Source organism: Oryctolagus cuniculus, chromosome X, assembly GCF_051225735.1.
Source record: "Oryctolagus cuniculus isolate XC-2025 breed Fujian yellow rabbit chromosome X, ASM5122573v1, whole genome shotgun sequence".
Lineage (NCBI taxonomy): Eukaryota > Metazoa > Chordata > Mammalia > Lagomorpha > Leporidae > Oryctolagus > Oryctolagus cuniculus.
The window spans coordinates 66,993,113-67,006,663 of NC_142888.1; the positions used below are offsets into that span (position 1 = coordinate 66,993,113).

General features: G+C 42.2%; 1 protein-coding gene across 1 annotated transcript; it reads right to left on the reverse strand.

The window, feature by feature from the left end:
• Window positions 1-8,809: 8,809 nt before the first annotated feature.
• On the reverse strand, window positions 8,810-12,788 carry POU3F4 (POU class 3 homeobox 4). Its single transcript, XM_017350004.4, has one exon. The coding sequence runs from the start codon at window positions 12,450-12,452 to the stop codon at window positions 11,367-11,369; it is 1,086 nt and encodes a 361-aa protein (XP_017205493.1). The 5' UTR covers window positions 12,453-12,788; the 3' UTR covers window positions 8,810-11,366.
• Window positions 12,789-13,551: the final 763 nt, after the last annotated feature.

Below are 13,551 nucleotides of genomic sequence, written 5' to 3' on the forward strand. Positions count from 1 at the left end.
GGAAAAAAAAATGTGGAAAAAAAGAAGACAGAATGCATTCCAGGCTTAATGAGCTTTTGTTAGAGATTCAGGTTTCTTCAAGCTCTGAAAATCATCCTAACAACTCAACTAAATAGTCACATTTTAAACATCAATGCCATTTCCGCACAGGTTGTGAACTGATAGAAATGAATTCGTACATTGCTAGTCAACAGAAAGGCATTACTGAAAATCTCAGTGAGTCCTATTTTTAAGCTGGGAACAATTTGGTTACCAAAAGCTCCTACTGGGCTTGTGAAGGTTTTTTTTTTTTTTTCTTCCTTGTTTAAATCGTAATACTCTTATATTTTCCAACACAAATTTCTGGACTGGACATGTATTTTCATGCTTGTCTTAGCCACTTCATAAATCTTACATGATGAAATCCAAAGTGGGAAAAGAACCATCACACAAAATTTCCTTGTTTTGGAGTCTGATTTCCAGCATCTGCTGGTTAAGCTTTCCCTCCGCCTTAATTCAAGCATAAGCAGTTACTTACTTGTTGAAGATCTTTGAGACAGACTAATTCTCTAATGAAGAACAGGGGGAAGAGTTCACATTTCTCAGGTTACCTGCCACTTATCTCCGGTTTGTTATGTGGGGAAGGGAGGGATTGAACTGATTTTTAGAAGCTTGCAATGTGTTTGTTATTTTTTTTTAAATATTTATTTATTTGTTTGAAAGGCTGAGTTACAGAGAGAGAAAGATATTCTATCCGCTGGTTCACTCCCCAAATGGCTGCAATAGCTAGGGATGGGCCAGGCTGAAGTCAGGAGCTAAAGACTTCTTCTGGGTCTCCCACGTGGGTGCAGGGGCTTGGGACATCTTCTGCTGCTCTCCCAGGCACATCAGCAGCGATTTGGGTCGGAAGTGGAGCAGCTGGAATGCAAACCTGCACCCATATTGGATGCCAGCATCACAGACTGCAGCTTAACCTGCGTTTATTCTTGCACAATTTATTCTTAAATTTTCTTCACAAGAAGTATTCAAAGCTGACCAAACGAGAATTGTTATAGGAATTTATAAGTAAAGACTTCAGTGTCTAGAGTTATAAATCAACTAACAATTGCATCTACTTCTACAAGGATGAGTAATATTAAAACCGCACAGAGTAATTCTGCACTTGGGGGGCAGGCACTATGGCACAGTGGTTAAGACATCATAGGGGGCCCAGTGTTGTGGTGCAGTAGGTTAAGACACCACTTGCAACAGCTGACATCCCATATTGGAGTGCCAGTTCAAGTTCCAGCTATTCTGCTTCCAATTCAACTCTATGGTAATGTGCCAGAGAAATCAGCAGAACATGGCTCAAGTACTTGGGTCCTTTCACCCACGTGGGAAACTGTGATTGATTCTCGGGCTCCTGGCCTTACCTTGATCTTGCTCCAGCCGTGGTGGACATCTGGGGAGTGAACTAGCGGATGAAAGATCTCTTTCTGTGTGTGTCTCTCTGCTTTCTGCCTTTAAATAAAATTCAAATAAATAAATAAACAAATAGATTTCAAAGAAACAATAAAATATATGTAGTGGCTCCCACATTGATAATAGAACATATCTTTAGTACTCATTTAATTGTTAATTGTGTACATTTGTAGTTCATTCCTATCTTATCCTAGGGAGTGTTAACTCTTCAAAACAAAGTCCTTTCCTTACTCCACACTCTTCTCACCCCACTTTAGCAAAGTCTTGAACATAGTAGGCAGTCAATAAATGTATGTTAACTTGAATGCTGTGTCTGTTTTTATTCTGTGGCTATTTTTATTCTGCAAACACACACACACACACACACACACACACATATATATATATATAATCTGAACATAATTATTCAGCAAAGAAAGTGCTGGATTTTGAAATCCACATAGAGAATAGCTTTAAGCTATTATTTATGGCACCCCATTCTTGTTACTTCTTAATTTCACACTAAAGTTTGAGCAGGTACTACACAATTCTGATAGCCAGAGAAGGGAAACAGGGTAAGGGCAAGTGCAGAGTTTAGAGCAACAAATATTCTCTAGTTAAATACTCAGTTTTATTGCAGATAGGTCGATATTTTATATTTTTTCAAAAAAATTCAAAAAACATGATTGTATACTGTCAGGAGATAATGATACTATAAGATGCACTCTTTTCACCACTGGGGCCTGACCTCTGGTATAGCGCGTAAAGCCGTCACCTGCAGTGCCGCCATCCCATATGGGCGCTGGTTCAAGTCCTGGCTGCTCCACTTCCGACCCAGCTCCCTGCAAATGTGCCTGGGAAAGCAGTGAAAGATGGCCCAAGTTCTTGGGTCCCTGCACCTGTGTGTGAGACCCAGAAGAAACTCCAGGCTCCTGGCTTCAGATCTGCCCAGTTTCGCCCATTGCAGCCATTTGGGGAGTGAACCAGTGGATGGAAGACTTCTCTCTCTGCCTTTCAAATAAATAAATAAATAAATAAATAAATAAATAAATATTTTTTTAAAAAGAGGAGCCACCATTGATATTACATATTTCATTGTCAAAGGGGTTAAGAGCAAGCCAGAAAGTAGTCTCTATTAAGCTCTTAAAGGTCTCTGCCCTGAAAGTTCCCTTTTACCTTAATTCATCAAATATGTCAACACTGCCACCACCCCCAGCCGAACAGCTTGGTCATTTTCACAAAATTCATATTAATATGTGGGTGGTGTTATTGCTGGATGGGGGTTGTTGCTGGCATGATGACTATTGGTAAGACAGTTTCAATTATTAATTTTGAAGTAATTAGTCTAGAGAGTTTGTACTAATTGAAATATAGTTTTTTCTCCAAAAGGTTCAAAGACAAGTTTGACTAACAATTATATAAATTCATCTTGCTTGCATTTCTCTTACGTGAGTTTTAAATGCAAAGCTTGATTACTTTGAGATTTGAGTCCAGGTAGTTTGTTTTTAAAGAAGAAACTATTTTCATCTACTTGAGAGGTGGGGGGGGGGGAGAGAGAGAGAGATCTTCCCTCCACTGGCTCACTCCCCAAATGCTCCCCTCCCAACAGCCAGAGCTGGGCAGACTGATGCCTGGAGCACAGAACTTCACCCTGAGCTCTCATTTTGGTGGCAGGAGTAGAAGCACTTATGCCATTATCTGCAGCCTCCCAGGACACATTAAAAGGAAGCTGGATCAGAGGCAAGGGTGCTGGGAATTTGATTTTGATGTGAGATGTGTGTGTTCCTTGGGGTGACTTAACCTGCTGCACTACAATGCCCACTGCCCCCTACCATGGACTTTCATACTCTTACATTGAAGTGAATAACACCCATGGTATGTACTGCCATTAGTACAGGGAGTCTATTGAAATTAATGAGATTTGTTTTTGTTTTTTGCCTAGACTGAGTTTTAGCATTTTTGGAGATCTAAAATGGTCATTTTATTTATTTATTTATTTATTTGACAGGCAGAGTTAGACTGTGAGAGAGAGAGACAGAGAGAAAAGTCTTCCTTTTTCCCTTGGTTCACCCCCCAAATGGCCGCCATGGCTGGCACGCTGCGGCCGGCGCATTGCACCAATCCGAAGCCAGGAGCCAGGCGCTTCCTCCTGGTCTCCCATGCGGGTGCAGGGCCCAAGCACTTGGGCCATCCTCCACTGCCTTCCTGGGCCATAGCAGAGAGCTGGCTGGAAGAGGAGCAACTGGGACAGAATCCGGCGCCCCGACTGGGACTAGAACCCCGGGTGCTGGTGCCACAGGCAGAGGATTAGACAAGTGAGCCACGGCGCTGGCCCTAAAATGGTCATATTTTGTGATTTACATATAGGCACCTTTCCAAAGTGCCTTGGTAGCATAAATTAGAAAGATTATTACTGCCTTTATTTAATTTTTTTCTCTTTGTGAGTCCTCAAAATTATGCATAAATATAGTTGCACAAAGTGAAAATCAGATGTACAAAGAAAGCTCTAAAAAATAAAATAATTTCAAGTTAACAACTAAAAAAATTCACTTGTTCAAATGTATCTTTAATCCACTGAAAACAAAGCTAGTTCATTTTCTAATTCGACAGAAGATATCAAACTAGGACATGCAGAAACACAGTGCTAAGAGATAAAATACATTATAGGTCTTGATCTTATCAGTTGAACTCCCACTGTAAATGACAGAATTCTGCAATGCCTTCCACACCAACTTTCGTAGCTCTGCCCTAAGGAGGGTGCTGGAACATCCATAGAGCCAAAACTTCCCACTAGTCCCTGGACAACAATGGGAAAGGGACTCAAGGCAGATCAAAGAACCGCACTGAAAAATTACTTTAGTTTCCCTTTAAGTGTAAAATCTGGAGGACTGCAGGTTCTCTCTCACAAGAAATAAAACAGAAAATGAAGGTGGTTAACAACAGTAATTTTATTTAGAATTTCAACCACTCTCACTGCAAAGGCTCCAAATTCAGAATTTCAGGTTAAATATACTCAGCTCCTTTTCCGTTGCTAAAAGGAAATCATTGAAAATTGCTGTTCACTGGGGAGCAAGTCGAGTCCCATTCCTTAACAGTGGCTACTGTACATGGTTGTAAACAAAGAACCTGATTATTCAAATATATCTAACAAATATGATTTCCCTAGGCCACTACAGATTCAATAGAGACCTCTGTCTTTGATTCTGACTTCTGTCAAATATCATATATATTTTAATAGGAAAAAAACTGATATTAATTAAATATGAATACTAACACCACCTGTGCAGGTAAACCACAAATAATAGAACATTAAGTATTATTTCTTTGTGCAATGAGTTCACCCAGATAGCTTTTTCTGAATCTTGGAATCATGTGTCATTGAAGCTCTACAAACTACTTCTCTGCTCCATATTCTTCTGTTTATTGTGATTTAAAAATATGATATCAAGCAATAATCTTTGCAGGTTATATGGGTATGCATGTGAATGTCTGTGCTAAGATTTAAAGAATTATGATAGGAAAAATGTGTTATCAGATAGAAATAAGGTGGAAGAAATCTCTTTATAATATTGGGATACTAACACTCAATTTATAAGCATACATTTTTAGTAATCTTTTCTACTCCCATGAAAGGGAGACAAAGTGGGGACTAGTCTCCATTCTGGCCAAATCTGGAAGATAATTAGTCACATTATAATGGAATTCTACAATATGTGAAAATTAACTGTGGAAGATGCAAAGCAATCAGTATTAAAAATGTTTATATGACCCTTTTTCCTCCTAGGAACTGATGCTAATATAACAAACATTGTTTACAAGATGACAATGCAAGCAATCAATTCACTGTGTATTCACTGGAGTTGAAGAAAAGGTCACTCAAACTAGGATTTTTGATATTATAAAGATAAAACAAGAGTTTGATAAAGTGATTGTTTTCCCTTTTTTCAATTGGCTGCATAAAAATAGTGTGGACACAGCTTGAGTAACTGGAAAGATGAAAAAACACACCTGATGAACTGGTCAATGAGTTGACCTCTTTGTTTTCTATCTTTGAACTCAATCTGCTTTCTGCTAAAATCATCTTGCCTATGTGCAAGTGAGAGGGAGAGCAAAAAAATAGATGGGGAGCACGTTTTTACTTTTGGATATGTGTCTACATACACATGCGTATACTAAGAACTATAGAGTTTCACTCCAAAGCACGCTATTCCATGATCCCCTCCCACAGAGGGTAAAGATATATTAAAATCCTTTTGGTAGTTGAATAAACCAGCCCCCATTGAAGACATCCAAGATGAACCAGTCTTATATCAGTATTCCTTGGTAAAAAATAATGTTGCGAAGAGACAATTCAGTGTTCTGGCTAGCAAGTTAAATAATATGTGAAGAGGTGTATGTTCTATACTCTTGTTTATGGAAGCAAGCATAGTGACATAATATTTTTTTACTGGGATACACAAAGGTTTAATTTTATGGATTCTATTTACAAGGGCAGCAACCTACGTCCTTTTGTAGAATTTCCTTCCTTACTTCTTTGAGGTTGCAGAAATTAACTGGATTTTACTTTTCAGACTGTACTCATACTCTTTTAAATAATCCCCTAATTTCGGAGAATGTTCCACCAGCAGTGCTCTTAAGCAAAGGTACTTTTTTAAAATCTTATTTAAAAAAAAAAACCTTAATTGAGTTCAAATATATTTTATATTCGCTTTTCTTAATGCTTCAAAAATTAACATCTGTAAATGAGTAAGTTTGAAGATTGTTATTTTGAAACTACTATGGGGGCATCTGTAGAGAATGTTCTATTCTTATTTTACTGAATTGATGAATGTGAGTGACATCAATTCAAATGGTATTATTTTGCGTTCTTACTTTTTCTTCCTTCCAAGACTTGTTTTAAAAGGGTCACATCTTTGGATTTGTAAGTGCCAAGTCATGGAAATAATTTCTACAATGCTATGGTTCCATATGTGCCTTTAAAGAGATCTGACAGATGGAAAAACACATTCTTCATTTGGGAAACTACTTTTTAGCCCTAACGTTTTTCTTCTCCATTCTATTTCTGATTCTCCCTATTCCTAAGAAAAGGTATTTTGAATAAAATGTTTCTTAAATATTTCTTCTTATGTTTCTTCTTATAGCCTACTGGCAATTAAAGGAACAACAGCAGCCTGGCTTGGGAGCAAGGAGAAATGCTAAATACTTCCAAGGGAACAGTGTTTGATTTTATTAAAGACAAATACAGTTCATTCTCTAATTTAGGCAACAGTTTTCTCTACCTACCTTTTTCTTTTTAGTATAAGAAACCACTTTCCAAGGATAATACTTTTCTTCCTTTATTATTGAAAAGAGAAATGTTATTTAGTTGTTTATTTCTTTTTTGTTATGCATGCAGAGGGACAACAACCATGTAGACAACACACACACTCTGCATGCTTGGTTCTCAAATTTGAGTTTGTTCATATATCTGAATGTTCTATTGCTCTGATTTAACATTGGGGATGAAATTTCATTGCATTCACCCTAGTATGATTATTATTATTCATTTTGAACCCACTAATTTTTATATCACGACAGAGAGCCACTGTTGTGAGGACCTGTGACAAACTGGGCACAAAGTTGCGTCTCCTACTGAGATCTTGGTTGGCAGCAAGAATTGTAGCTATCTCAACAAGGAAAGCCCCAGGCAGAGCCATCAGCATCTCCTGAATTTAAGGAAAATATTATGTTTATTATACACATAGAAATTGATAAGATTTCCTAAAAGACAACTAGGCCTTGGTTACATTTTAGGATAAAAAATAAAGGGAGCAAAGGAAGCAAGTTTTATAAATATGGAAAATATATGTATCAATAATAAATATCAGCAAAATATACAGGTAAATACTGATGAATGTCTATATCTTTCTATTTACTTATCTACTAAAACATCTACACATGGTTCTATTAAATAGTTTAGGATACACTGCAACTTGGTTTCTGTATACAGTACTCTAGGAAGGAAAACTATGACTTTTTAATCAACTCAAAATTTGTATTGGATATTGAGTAAGAATGAGGTTGGTTGATATGAACAGCAAGAGAACCTACAGGTATATAGCTATGGATTTTGTGCTTGTAGGTATATCTCTATGAAATCAACACTGTCTAGAAAAAGAGAAAATGCCCTTGAGTATCCACATAACATGTGGCATATTTCATATACAGTACACACATGTATAGTGCACCATACATCTGTAAATCATTAAGCAATTTCAAAAATGCAAGACATTACATGTGATAACCATTACCTATTAGAATGATTAAATAGTTTTGCTCTGTCCAACAACAATAACAAAACACCTATCTCAGATTTTGAATTGAGGAGGGCTTTATTTATGGAAAATTGTAGGTAAATATTTTACTTATTTCTTAATATGCATCTATCAAAAAGTTGAATAATGAATGTATAATCAAACCTTTAAAACAGAAGTCCTTGAGACTTAATAAAATACTCCTCAGCCATCAGAATAGGTCCCTTATTTTAAGGATGGTCTTGTAAAAGAAAATAACATGTGAATGAGAGGAAGAGTGTAATAAAAATTCTTCCTCCCAAACGTCTCAGTGTAATATTTTTTTCATCGCCCAAACTCAAGTAGGAATGGACAAAATTCAGCCTTACTGGGAAAAACAGTTCATCAGGATCCTGGGCCCAGAGAGAGACTTAAGAAGAAGGGTACTTCTCTTTACACACAATCATCTCCCCATCCCACATCAGGGCAATGGGGCAATGGGGCAATGGGGGCTCCCATATCAGAGGGGATCCTGGGCAGGAATGGGGAGGAAGAAGGTGAGCGCAGCCAGGCAAGAAGAAATCCCAGGCAAACTCTCAGTCCAGTTTCAGAAAGAACACATTAGGAGAAGGGTCTATGTATTTGAGAGAGAGAGAGAAGGGGGGATTGGGTAGAGAGAGAGGGAGAGAGACAGAGAGAGAAGGTGGAGGAGTCTATCCTTTTGGAAAACATTAATAAGATTGCACCTTCTGAAATGAAATCTGCTCCCCCCCTTCACTGATTTCCCCAGCCATTTCACACTAATCTGGGTGTTCCTTGTGTGAGTGGGAGCCCAAGCAGGCCGCCTTGTATGTGTATTTGTGTGTGTGTATGTGTGTACTCCAGGGCTGAGCTGCAAGGCCAAAAGTCAAAGGAAAAGAATCAAGAATCAAAACAATGACTAATGATTTCCAACCTGAAGCAAAGCAGACGCGCTGCTCACCCGGAACGTGCCTCTGTTTAAACGCTCCACTTCACACAGCACACAATACAGCCAGAAGAAAACACACACACACACACACACAAACACATACATATCCATACATAGAGAGAGATACATGTACATATGTTTTTTGGAAAAATGTTTTATTTAAACCTTTTTAATCTTTTACAACAATAAAATATTGCGTCAATATAAACCCCTTGACTAAAACTGTTCACATCAAACATTACAGCGAATTGTTTTCTTTTTGACACCCAACTCATCTTTGAAAGAATTTCCTTTTAAACACAACGCAGAATTTATTGAAAATAAATAATTGTTGGCAACTGCAATAGGCAATTTGAATAAAATAGTTGAAAAAGCAACTCTTAATGAAAATAGCGTTTATTATACATCAGTTACTAAATGAATAAACTAAATGATCTTTTTTAAATTAATAACTTCAAAAACGTTTAATATACAAAACTGTACAATTATAAAGTCGGCAGAAATATTTGGGTTAACTCAGGTTTGAACCATAGCATTTAACTGCAAAGAAAAAAATTGGAACAAACAAAATACCCCAAACAGTTGTAAAACATGAAGTCAGTTCGGAAAAAAAAAAAAAAATCCCAGAACTAAAGCCTAAGTACTAACAGAATGCAGAGGCTTGACAACAAAAAGTATAAGGGTCCGGGATTTGAATTAACACATGCTCTTGGACCTGCAGCTGGGGGAGACACAGTGTGATGGACCAGAGGCCTGGCAGCCCATACTAGCGCATCCTCGAAATGGGGCACGGGGTTTTCTGGTCCTTAGGTAGTTTGAAGCTTTGTCTACCGCAGCTGCTCCTGGAAGTCAGGTAGGGTGACCAGCCCAGGCGTGTGGAGTCCCCAGCCAGGTCCCGCCGGCGGCGGCTGGGTGTTGGGTGGTTGACCGGCCCCACACATGGGTGCTCGCTGGGAATGAAGTGCACCTGTGACTTGGCATGTGGACATGAGGGCTAGCAATAAAGCCACAGCAACTGCATATTTTTGGGATCTCTACATAGCCTAGCGAGATTTTTTTGTAGTTTTGTTTTTTGTATATAGTAATACAATACGCACATCTATCTACACACACACGTTTGCACTCGCACGCACGCACCCACGCACAGAGACACATACACACAGAGAGATAAAAAAGCAGGAGCCCAGCCGCCCCCAGGCGCTCGCTAGCTCGCTCGCTCGCCGTGGGCTTCCACCAGCTGTGCTTGTCAGAGAAGCCGAGAAGGCTCCCAACACACAGACAGCGGCTGGACCAGAATCCCTGTGACCTTTGCCAATCGTTTCATTGTCGTTCTGCACTGAGCAGAGAGCGCCTTGTCCCCCCTTTCACCCCACCACCCCTCCCGGAGGATTTCTTCCTTCCAGGACGGGCGAAGAAGTGGAGGTGGACCAAACTGGGAGGCGCTGGCCCAGTATGTCGCCAGCGTCCCTGGGTCGTGGTCTCCAGCGAAAGCAATCGCTTGAGAAGGCAGTCTTTCGTCTAGGAGAGCCGAGGTGGGGTTGCGCGGGCTGTCGCCCTGGAGAGACTGCGGGCCTGTGGGGAACTTCGCTCGCAGGCATCCCGGACTGCAGTGGATTCGGAACCCCCCAGTCGCTCAGGCCACCTCTTTTTAGACCGGCACCACCGCCGAATCCTTCGCAGGCACCTGGATCTAAGCTGTGGAAGCCTGCAGGGGTTCCACAGTTCTGGGAGGGAGGGCCAAAAGCTGCGATATCGCCTCTTCTACTTCGCGCTAGTTTGCAAACCCAATCGGGTTGCCTATTGTGCCCAAAACAGACACTCCAACCCCCGGAAAAAAAATATATATATAACCAATATCATCATCGGCAACCCTCTCCATTGTATCCTCCCTTCTCCATACAGATTTGGGATGGGAGTAGGTGGGTGGGTAGGCATCTTCCCTCCTCCTCCTCCTCCCAGCCTCCCCTCCCTTTTCTAAGCAATTAAAAAACCATCAGCTCAATGAAGGAATAATAATAATAGCAATAATAATGTGGAGTGGTCGATTAGATACAAATTATCTCACAAATATTGTGTACAGCTTGTAGTAAAACACCGCAGACATTTAGAAACGCTATAGAAGTTTTAAAAAATGCAAAACTAGTCTATTGTAAAACAGATTTCACCTGAAATACAGCTGCTATAACCAAGGCGCTGGAAGGTTATTCAGAGGCACACATCTGTCTTCCCACCCCTCTCCCCCTCCCCTCCCCGCCCCCACATTATCCCACTCCTTGCTCTTCCTAGAGAGGAGTGACCCAAACAAATCTTACTCAGAGTAAACAATATGTACCGCTCAACAGAAAAGGTTGGAAGGGACTGTGCGCATGGCAGGGAATATGAGGTTCCCGCCTGGACTGCTTAATGTAAGTGTGTATACGCATAGAGTAGCCTGAATAGGAGCGTGAGTGTGTGTTTTCTTTCTCAACATAAGTTAGAACCCCCCGTTAGAAAGAAAGAACGAATCAACGAAAGAGGGGAGAGGGAAGGAGGGAGGGAGGGAGGGATGGAGGGAGGGAGAGAGAGAGAGAGAGAGAGAGAGAGAGAGAATGAATCAGAGAGAAAGAGAGCAATAATAAAGAATGTTACAGTGAAAGGAATAGAGGGAAAGAAAAAAGAAATCCGCGCTGCTCCCAGTGCGGCCGCCGCCTCCTCACTTCCTCCAGTCAGAGATCATGGCAGGACGTGTCTGTTTTCACGGTGTGCGAATAAACCTCATGCGGCTGCTGGTCCCCTGGTGGAGTCATTCTTTTCTCTTTTTGTCTTCGATTACAGAACCAGACACGCACCACTTCTTTCTCCAACTGGAGGCTGTCTGCCAGCGAGGAGATCTCCTGCGCGGCAGGCTTGGGACACTTGAGGAAATGCGTCTCCAGTACGCCCTTGACACTCACCTCGATAGAGGTTCGCTTCTTGCGCTTGCGGCCCTGCGCGGCGATCTTGTCAATGCTGGTCGGACTCCCTGTGGACGAATCCGCCTCCTCCAGCCACTTGTTCAGCAGAGGCTTCAGCTTGCACATATTCTTGAAGCTCAACTGCAAGGCCTCGAACCTGCAGATGGTGGTCTGCGAGAACACGTTGCCGTACAGTGTACCCAGCGCCAGCCCCACGTCGGCCTGCGTGAAACCCAACTTGATTCTTCTTTGTTTGAATTGTTTGGCGAACTGTTCCAACTCATCCGAGGTTGGCGTCTCCTCGTCCGAGTGGTCCTGGCAGTGGTGTGAGCCCAGTTCGCCGTGGTCCGGAGGCTCTCGGAGGACCGGGTGCAGGCTCTGTGCAGAGGCGGCGGGCGGCGGTGGGGTGAGCGCCCCGTGCTCCAACATGCCGCTCACCGTGAAACCCGGTTGCGAGTACACGTTGAGGGGTTGACCGCTTGACGTGATGGACGGGTTTGGAGCCGGGCTCGCCCCCCAGGCGTTCGGATGGTTAGTGTGCGGCGAGTGATGGGCTACGTGTGGAGAGCGGTGATGGATGATCGCACCCAGTTGCAGGTCTTCACGCCCAGGCTTCACGTCCTGCTGGTCCAGGGGGCTAGTGGCCAGTGTAGAGGACCACGGGCCCCCGTCGCTCAGACTGGTCACCCAGTGATGCCCGAGGGGATGCCCATTGCTGGGAACTCCCTGCAAGTAATCACTTTGGAGAAGTTTCTGAGGGTTGCGGAAAGGACTCCCCTGCTGCATGCCCGCAGAGTCCGCATGGACCAGGGAGCTGGAACTGAGAATGCTGTAGGGATTCGAGGCAGCTGTGGCCATGGTCGATGAGGATCCCCTACTAGTTATAATGTGGCAAAGGGAGCAGCTTCAGCCTTTGACATCTACGGTGCGGGGGAGCCAAGGCAGCTAGCGCGGGTTACCGGCACCCGCCGCGACCAATTGGAGCACGCCTCTGCCTGACCAGGCATGAGCACCGCCAATGGCTGCGCAGGAGGCTGAGCTCGCTTTCCAAATTAGGCTGCTTTAGCTCGGGAGTTTCAGCGAGACCCAAGCAGGAAGTGAATCAGTCTTTCGGCTCCATTGGCTGCCTGGTGCAGAGTGGCGGTGGTTCATTTGATTAACCCTTTCCCTCCCCCCCCCCCCCGCCCCCAGGACTAGGAGGGTGTTTGTGGTGGAGGAAGAAGTAAGAGAGGGACGTGCTTGTGTGTGTGTTGGGGGTGGGTGGGGTGGACGGGGATAAGGCGACAAATGGGTTTTAGAACTCTTTTTGATTTAGATTTACCTAAATAAAGAAAAAAATACTAGTTTCAATGTCATTTTCATCTTAGTGCATAGGGGTTTTTCAGAATCGCTCAGCGCTCTGGGTTAGTTGTCTGCCAGGGACTGCAAAACAAAGCGTCGCTAAGAACTTTGAACAAAGTAGCATCTTCTGTAAGACTCTAAATCAACAAAGTTGAGGTCTATGATACTAAAGAACTATTACAATTTATTTTTATTTCATTTTATCAGTGGTAAGAGACTCGATATCAAGATCTGAAAGCGTCTAGGAAAAGATTATCAAATTCACCTGGAAAAATTTATTTAAGCTATGAAGAACTAAAAAATTTCTGTGAAAATAATGTCTAACGTAATACTGGCAAAATTATTGTGTTGAAGTTTGCTCCCCAGTCCAGCTGGTCAACTGGAAGCCGTGCTTTATTACTGCTCCGTGTCAGCTCCCATCAGAGGTGCCAGAACTTCTGTCAAAGGCGCTGGTTGCTGAAGCCGGCAGCCCTTACGCTCACCCCCAGTCACTCAGCGGGCTCACTTCCATAGGTACACAGAAAAATATTCAGGACACTGTTCTTGATGCTGTCCCCTTGGAAAACTGCTTTTAACACTCTCCCTCCCCTCAACTGAATCATTTAATGTGCTCTAG

What these genes read in the sequence shown, in the direction of transcription:
- POU3F4 (XM_017350004.4), bottom strand. Translation starts at nt 12,452, where the DNA reads ATGGCCACAGCTGCCTCGAATCCCTACAGCATTCTCAGTTCCAGCTCC.